The 9,065-nt window shown below is 48.9% G+C and overlaps 1 protein-coding gene across 4 annotated transcripts in view; it reads right to left on the bottom strand.

Moving 5' to 3' along the window:
• Positions 1-3,376: 3,376 nt before the first annotated feature.
• Positions 3,377-9,065, bottom strand: part of MGLL (monoglyceride lipase) — a 91,008-nt gene continuing 85,319 nt past the window's right edge. For 3 of the 4 annotated variants that reach the window (XM_090148222.1, XM_031607686.2, XM_031607711.2), the window contains 2 exons: positions 6,311-6,526; positions 3,378-5,856 (listed from right to left, as the gene is read on the bottom strand). In XM_090148222.1, the coding sequence (XP_090004348.1) occupies positions 5,731-5,856; positions 6,311-6,526 (342 nt within the window). In that variant the 3' untranslated portion in view covers positions 3,378-5,730. Of the gene's footprint in view, positions 5,857-6,310; positions 6,527-9,065 lie in introns of all 4 variants that reach the window. The other variant, XM_031607703.2, reaches the window with a different exon arrangement.

The raw sequence follows: 9,065 nt of genomic DNA, 5'->3' as shown, positions 1-9,065 counted from the left end.
CCAGGACATGGGCAGAGAGCACTGGCTTGGTTTTGTTTACTTCTTTCTCCAAGGGTACTGGGATGATAACTTTTATCACAGAGTGCTGCTTTGAGCAGTCCCAGGGAGGTCTGTTGTCTGTCCATCTCTGCTTGTGCTTTGCTGCCTTTCTATTAAATCCAAGGATGGGGATTTCTCAGCTTGCTGGAAAAGTGCTTCTGGTGCTTAACTACTCAGACTCCTTCAGAGCACTTGAGTTGCCCCTGAATGAAGCATGTTTTTTCTCCAAACCTCAGGTGTGCTGGAGTGCCCAGGCATTTCCTCTCCTCTTGGAGGACTGTAGTGGAAATGCTAAGTCACAGCTTGAAGCAGTTATTGAGCACCTGGTGGGAAAGCAGGGCCAATCCAGGGGAGCTCAGGTGCATGCAATGCACTCCTTCCCAGATCTCATTTAAGGGCTGGCAGTGGAGACGAAGGTAGCTTGCTGGAGATCCCTGCCTACCTGAGGCCTTCCAAGGGTAACTAGGTTCTTTCTATGGTTTCTTTATCCACAGACTTTGCCACTTTGCTGCCATTGCTGTGCTTTCCATCGTGTTATAGCCTTACAAGGGTCTGTGTATTGCAGTCTTCTTCCACTCCTGTATGTCTGAGTGGCTGTGGTAGTTTTGGTAGCAGATAGCAATGATTGTGCAGCCTGTTGACTTCAGAGATGAATTTGGTTCAGGGAATGAGGATCTGAGGCCATCCCTGTAGCTCCCTGCAGGAATGCAGTTATCCAGGGGAAGGGCAATAGCATTGGAATGACTAATGCTGCTGAAGGGAGGGACTGGGCTTGGGGAAGTTCAGACTCTAGTCAGGCTGTTGGGACTTGCAAGTTATGCTTCAAAGAACATCGCTGTGCTGCAGGAGCTTGCAGTGAGACAGGCATTTCTGAGAGACTTGGGCTGTCGTGGTCAAATGTATGGCAGAGATGGCACCTTCCCATGTGGCAGCTCACAGGCGGTGTGCTGACGGACCCATCTGTTCGCAGTGACACAGAGTTGTTCTTGCTGCAGGGAGCCGGGTTTTGTCTGGGCTCAGTTCTTGGGGCTGCCTGTGTTGGCAGAACGGGTTTTGTTTCACCTTCTAAACTAAAACAGATTTGACAAAATGAATTTATTAAGATAAGAGAGGCCACGCTGGCAGTTTGTCATAGCTAAGGCCTGTTTTGAATCAAGACAATGTGTCTGCCTGCCTCGTGGGGTCAGGTTGGAAACGAGGTGGGCTACTGGGAATAGCTGGGTGAGGGTCTGCAGGGGCTGAGCAGCTGTGGGCTGTATGCTGGGTGGCATCAGCACTGGGGAAGGGGAACTTACGGTTAGCTTTGTGAGCTTGCATGTCTGCAGGGCACTTCAGGACACTAAAGAAAGCCTTGGAAGAGGATCAGTGCCATGTAGAGAGCTAGTCTGGGTCTTGAGGGTCTGGCTGCTCAGTTCCCAAAATAAGCTCAGAAAAATGATTGTGAGAGCTTTCCTCTCCTTCCTCCTGTTGCCAGCAGAACAAACTTGAGGGGAAAGAGTGGGACTGGAGAATGCCATCTGCTCCAGGCCTGCTCCCTCCTGATGACGGCTCCTGGGTGGTTTTCTGGCAAATGGTCCCAGCAGGGCTGTTTGCTGCCTGCTCCCTTGCTGGTATGGCAAGGCATGAGACTGTGCTTTGGCACAGTACATGAGCAGGAGGGAGGTGAAGGAGTGCTGTGGCAGGGTCAGATGTATCGGTTTGTGGGCTCAGGGTGGTATTTCTGGTTTGGTTTTTGTTTTTAAAGAAAGCCAGGGGAATGTGGTGGAGCTTTCCTATGGAAGAAACTGTGCTGGTCTGTGTTGTGCTGAGGTGATGTTAAAACCCTGGTAGGAAAACATCCCTCCCTCCTTATTCTTTTATCCTATTGTTTCTCTGCTACCCAGGGTCATCCCAATACCATTCGTGCGAGGCTGTGGCAGTGATGAATTGTGTGAGGCTGTGCAGAGACCTGCCCTAGAGGGAAGGCAACTAAATGCCTTAACTACCATTCCTTGAGATATGCTTTCAGAGATGAAGGCTGATCTTTCATATTAAGGCTAAGATGACATTATATCTCTCCCTTCTGCTCAGAAGGTTTTATTCTAACACATTCTTGGCACAGCATCTCAAGAACCACCAATACTTCTATGAATTTTATTAAGCTTGCTTCCATAATGGGAGTCAGCAATCTGCTCCCTCCAACTTATTCCACCCTACTCCTCCTTGGGTGTAAAACTGAACTATAACCAAAAGTTTTAAACAAGCTTGTTGGAGGCAAGTTCAGTCTCCTATTGAGGAGCTGGAAATGTCCAGGATGCTTTTTCTGTTGAGTTGCCTCTCATCGGGCTCAGTACATTCAAAGCCATTCAAAGCATGGGCTCTGTCCATCTCCTCCCAGGATGACTGTTCCTTCTGTCCCACTGCTGGAGGAGATGGCATTCCTTGTTTCCTGGTGTTCCGTGACATTTTCCAATCATATATGCAATTAACTAACAGTCTGCAGGTATTTCAAGAGGCCACAAGTGTTTTCTGTGCTGGCCATCTTACCTCCCCTCTGCACCCCAGACCAAGTAATTTCCTTTGTTTAGATCTCAGTGCTTTGTCACGCAACCTGTCTGAACTCTTCAAAGATATCCTAGGAATTGTTTTTCATCTGAATGCGTGGAGTACTTTCAGGCACTTAAGAGCTTCCCCTGCCTGCCCTGCTCTGTGCAGGTGGGAGTTGAGCCCTCTGTCTCTTCTTACATTGTGCTGGGGGCCAGGGAATGGCTCCTTGCTCGTGGACATGGATGTTGGGCTGAATAATTACATTCTAGAGAGGAGACAGCAGCTCAGGGCGGCGTGAAGCCTAAGCACTGGTTGGGGAAATAGGCACAGAGCCTCCAGCTTCCTTTGGATTTGATTTCAGGTTGGATATTGGGAAGAATTTCTCCTCAGAAAGAACGGTTGGGCATTGGCACAGGCTGCCCAGGGAGTGGTGGAGTCACCATCCCTAGAGGTGTTCAAGGACCATGGAGATGTGGCACTGAGGGACGTGATACTGGGCATGGTGGAGATGGGCTGACAGTTGGAATGGATGTTCTTAGAGGTCTTTTCCGAACTTAATGATTCTATGAGTCTATCACCTTCCAACAGCAAGGGCACCCAAATGCTCCAAACCTGGATTCAGTATCTCTCAGGTCTTTCTGCCTTTCCCTTCTCGCTCTCCAGAAGGATGGTGATAGCAAATGATGCCCTCAAACACGCTCCATTCAGAAAACATAACTTTATTATTAGTTGCAATATACATTGTATTCCTTTAAGAATCCTAAACTTGTATATGGTTTCCCACTGAAAATACAAGTGTATGTATATATGCTTTTATATATGTATATATATATATATAAATGTATTTTATTGAACTGGGACACAACAAAACGAGAGAGACAAATTACTTGGAAAAATAAGTGTGATCTTCAAGGGTCTATGCTGGCAGTGTGCTAAGGTAAGTGGTACAAAAAGAACAGGCTAAATGGAAAGTGTGGTGGGCAGAGGGGGATGGTCTCCCGGTGCTACAGGTGGTGGCACGGATGGCAGCTGCACATTGCTATTGCTCGGTCACGGATGCCACCTCTTCTCCAAGGCAGACTGGTCTCTGCACAGCAACATTCGTAAGGCCGGCTGTGCTCCCTGCACATGGTACCTGCTGCTGGGAAATAGCTTAATTACATTTCCCTTGGCAGCAGCTCTGCTCGTTGCTAATCTGGTCAGTGAAGGAAGGGTTCCTCCAGGGCATGGAGAAACTGAACTGGGTCAATATAAAGTAGCTTATGTGCAGGGTAAGGGAGCAGCAGGTACATATTTGCTCGCTAACCTGATTTTCAATCACAGCTTCCCTTGGGCAGCCAGTACTGCTGGACAGAATTCCCCAGATGCACATAACTGCCTTCCTTTCCTTTCTTCCAAGATGCAGATATGTCATGGGCGAGACATGTTCTGCAAGGCACTGACCACAGACCCTGGGGCAGGCAGTGGGCTCTGACCCTCCTGCTCCCTGGCAAAGTGCTTGTCAGTTCGGGACATAAAGAATGGGGGCATCGATCCATTCTTCCTGACTTCCTGGGGAAAAGTGCTTTCGAAAATCCCACCCTCGAGTCATCATCTTGCTCTGACCCCTGCACCATCTGTCAGTGCTGCATCACTCCTGCACGTGGCTCCTGCTCCTGGGGAGCCTTGTTCCCACCATGGTGCTGCTGTGCCTTTCCCAGCAGCATCTGGCACGGAGGGACCTTGTTTGGGAAAATGAATTTGCAGCAAAGCAACAGTGCAAGAGTCACTGCAGGTTTAGCGGGGGTGGATGGGAGCACCTGATTGCACAGGAATGGTGTTTTAATCACAAGTTGGCAGTGCTGGGAGAACTCAGCTGGTTCCTCCCTTTAAGGGCAGGAAAACACAAGTGGAAAAGTGCCTGCATTCACCTCTATAATTATAAAGAGCTTTCCTGACTTGGGCCGTAGGGATGATTGTGAGGATACAGCCTGCACCCATGCATCCTGCAAACCGGCGTGTTGATGGGTTCTGCCTGCTATTGCACTGAAGTCCCTTCCCTGGATCTCCAAGGGCAGGAGGGAGGGGTAAGACCCCCATGGTGGGCAGGATCCAGCCCAGGGCAGGGGCACCAGACCCCATAATGAGGTTTGTCCCCATGGGAAAGGCCCTGCGTCCTCATTTGCAGAAGCGGAGGGAGAGGGGCAGGTACAAGGCAGGAGGTGGGCAGGAGCTTGGCCACAATCTGGGGTCACGCTGTGGGTCTCCTGCTGGAGCAGTGGACCATGAAGATGCCCGCTGCTAATCCCCACCCACCAGATGCTCTGTGCTTCTCTATAGCAGTTTTTTCAGGACATTTTCCAACTGATGAAGGGAAACAACATGTTATGACTGTAAAGTTATGGTGAAAGGGCTGGATCCTGATAGGACAACATTATTCCTCGCCAAGAGAATGAACAATTAACCTTTTTTTTAGCCTCTCCTCCCATTTCTTCACCAGCTCCCAGCCACCTCTATATACATCATATATTATATTACTATATTCTCATATAACTCTGCTTTTTCAGTTTCAGTAGCGCAAATGATTAATTTCAAAAGGAAAAAAAAAAAAAGAAAAAAAAAAAAGAAAGAAGGGAAAAAAGCAGCCCCTACAACTATTTACAGAATAGTTTATCTTGCAGAGGCGATGGGGTTTGGCATTGGGAATAGCCTGGTTTGCAAATGTGCTGCGTGGGCTTGAGTCTACGCTCGTCCACTCCTCTGCCAGGGCTGGGAAAGGACCAGGTGGTGGGGACAGGGAATCGAAACTGCAAAGTGGAAGATACTGGCTTCTTTAACATACCAAAAAATTATTGCAGTATAAATACACCCCCGCCACCCCCGCAAAAGCAGAGAAGAGGAAGTGATGGAGGAAGCTCCGTGAGTGGGGGGAATTTCAGAAAAGTTACCCAACCTGGAAGGCTTTGGGGGCCGCTCCCACAGCTGTCAGTGCTTCCTCAGATTACGGCAAGAGTCATCTATGCCAGTGAGTAACACCCACCCTGTGCCTCTCCCCCCAACCCTTACACTGTGCATGGCAAAATATCCCACGAGTCCCTCCACGCTAGATCTTTTCCAGAGAGAATTCTTTTACAGAAAGCTTCTATTCCCAGAAAACCCCAGTAAAAGCTGCAGAAAGGATTGCTCTTAGGTCTGGCTGGTTTCTCCAGCTGCTGAAACCTTCTGGCCAACCCACGTCAGTATTTCTGTGAAGACGGAGGCGGTGACCTCAGGCAGCTCTTTGTGCAGTGCATGGTAGGCTTCCTCATACACCTGCAGACAGGGAGAGAGCAGGGATTAGCACTGAACAAACACCCTCATGGGCAGAGCAGCCTTCAGCCCCTCTTGGCAACACTCCTGGGTCCCGTGCCTTCTCTGGTTTTTCTCCCAGGTGTGGTTGGACCAGAAGATCCTAGTGGTCTTTCCGACCCTAATGATTCTATGCGTGTCAGGGTATCACACAAAACGGATGCCATTGGCTCTGGCACACTCTGCTTCAAAAAGAAGCCTACCATAGCATCCCAGCTTTTGTGCTGATGGACCCTGCTCTGCTCATCCCAAGCACCCTGTTGCCCAGCATCAGGCATTCCTTCCTCCCTGAAGGGCTGGGAACCCGCTTGGTTTGCCAGGCACCAGCCCTGCTTCCCACATTGTGACCCTTGCAGTGAGTGGTGCTGAGGCCTCTGCTTGCAGGACAGCATCCTAAAAATGGAGAAAGCAAGCTGACCTTCAGCGTTTTGTCCTGGCTCTGCACTGTGTCCATCAGTAAATAGGAGCCTTTGATATCACAGAGCTTGTCAGAAGAGCCATGCAGCACCAGGATGGGCAAAGTCAGCTTGGGCAGAGCTCGCTCGATTCTGGTAATGGCATTCATCAGCTGGATGACAAAGGAGACCTTCATGCCACCGTGGTAGACCAGGGGGTCGGATGTGTAGGACTCCATCTGGCAAGGAGAGAGGGGTGATTTCAGGTTAGCAATATTTCATGCAGAAAGGGCAGAGCAGGTGGTGAAGAGGCTCTTCCCTCAGCCTGCACACTTGTTTCCTGCTCAATCAAGACTTCCTGCCATCAGAGTCAGGGCCAACATCTTCACTGTGGCTGCCAGCGAATAATGGCTGCCCATTTCTTCCTAACTAACTGTGAGGAAGAAATTCTGCACTCAGATGGCAGTGAGGCAGTGGCACAGATGCCCAGAGCTGGGGGTGCCCCATCCCGGGAGGTGATTAAGGCCAGGCTGGATGGGGCCCTGGGCAGCCTGAGCTGGTGGGGGGCAACCAGCCCACAGTTTGGAATGAGATGGTCTTTAAGGTCCCCTCCAACCTGAGCCGTTCTATGACCCAGGCCTGCAGGCAGCTGACAAGCCTGCTGCACAGCACTCATACACCAGTGCTCTGCTCTGGGTGCGGAGGACACAGACGTAAGGATGGGATTAGGGATTAGGCAAAAGAAAAAGTCAACAACTTGCTCAGCCAGACTGTGAGAGGCTAAAAATACACCAGAGCTGGTGCAGAAAGTTGCTAGGAAGGAGTAGTTACTGCAGCAGGCAAATCTACAGTAAATATTTGTATACTGTACGTGGAGACGGCCCACACAGCCACTGCCATCTCAATATTTGCCAGAATGCTTTAATTACGGGTTGGTCTCTGGCACAGCCTCCCAGTTTCTCCCAGCCCTGGCAGATGTTTATAGAAACAATGGTTATTTATAGGTTAGCCAAAACCAGCCTTCTTCTCTCCTTGCAGACACAGAGGTCTGTTCAAGTTCTGCTTTGCTGGAAGGTGAGGTCACTGTGAGGTTACTGGGGAGGGAGGAGGACACAACGTGGTGGGGCTTTCCCAGCTGTGGGCATTCATTCTCTAGAGATGTGGAGCTGATTTCCTTTCTTGGCACCTCAGATGCGTTGGGGCACAAAGCACTGCAAACGGAGCTGGCAGGGAGGCACACGGTGCACAGAGGTCTTTCCCCACTGCCTTCTTGTTTCACTGAATTCCATCAGCATTTTCGTATTCATAGAATCATTAAGGTTGGAAAAGACCTCTTAAGATCATCCAGTCCAATTGTCCACCTGCCATCAATACTGCCCACTAAACCACGTCCCTGTGTCCCTTGTTTTGAGCAAACCCATTGGGTTGCACTCAGCTGAACCCGCACCTATGTTAGTGCTGCACTAAGGCAGCACAGCCTTGAGATGTTTTATTATTTATTCCATTTTTAATTGAAGTCCTTGAGGGAGAGGCAGAATTGTGAGGGGTGGGCGGGTGGACTGACAGAAGTTCCCTTCCCATGGAGTAAAATAATGTTGATCAATTCATGTGCATTATGCATCCCCAGTGCCATACATGCTAGGGGAGTGAAGAAACCTATTAGGTTTCTTTCTCTTACTTTATTCCTAAAGAACAGGGAATTTTTTTAGCTACTGAGCTTTCAACAAATGTTTTTGTATAGATGATGGAAGGGGGAAAAAATAATAACTTAATCCCAACCCAAATCCATCAGCAGTGAGTAGGAGGATCCTACTGCTGATGAACGAACAAAATCCTTGTCAGAAAGTAAATTCTCAGAGGACGGTGTGAGTGCAAAGCAGAAGCTTTGTCCACAGCTTTAAGCTAATCAACAAAAAATTAATAATTAAAAAGGAAAAAAATAAAAGATTTAGGAGCTTGCTGTTGCAGCGAAGGTGATTTACTCATTCTGTTTCATTTTGAGACTTTTATGGGTTATGCAGCTTGGAAGCAGAAGTGAGGTTTTGAGGTTGCACCTTGCTATCTTTTGTGTCTCCTGCATTTGATATTGCACACAGATCAAAGAACATCTCCATGCCATCCTGCATCACAGTGCCTACACCCTGAGGACGGCCTGCTGGGAACGCAGCCTCATCAGGAAATTCTTGGATGACATCCCAAAAACATTTCCAGAGAACGAAAAGTTGGCCGGGCAGAAGAATATGTTTAACATATAAATAATGGATGTTTCCAGCACATTGTGTGCTTTGAGGCCGTGCAACCCGAGTCCAAAGGGAGGGTGGAGTGTGTGCCAGCGGCAGCCAGAAGACGAGATGCTGTGATGCCTTTGGTGAGTGCACTGCAGCCCACTGCTGCTATGCCAGAGGCAAGTTTGTGTGCAGGTGGGCATGCAGCAGAGCAGGGAGGAGTGGCAGTCTTCTTCTGAGGACCACTCCACTGTGAGCATGTGCTGCCAAAGCAGACCTGTTCTCATGTGTTGTGTTTCCTGCACGGAAAGGGAAAGGGCAGAGGAAAAACAACACACACAGGAAGATCCTGAGACTTGGAGCATCACACAGCAGTGGGAGCAGCGGCAAATATTTGGGTGGGAGAAAAAACACAGGATAGCATTTGTTACAAATTGTTCCCATGGAATAAGAAAATATTTGGACAATATTGTGTGGTAAATTAAGGAAGTTCACTGATACTTTTCTACATGTGTTATGACCGGGTTGTCTCCCATCAGCACTTTTCTCTTGT

Source organism: Phasianus colchicus, chromosome 11 (assembly GCF_987193195.1).
Source record: "Phasianus colchicus chromosome 11, bPhaCol1.hap1.1, whole genome shotgun sequence".
Classification (NCBI taxonomy): domain Eukaryota; kingdom Metazoa; phylum Chordata; class Aves; order Galliformes; family Phasianidae; genus Phasianus; species Phasianus colchicus.
This window is presented reverse-complemented; position numbering and strand designations above follow the sequence as displayed.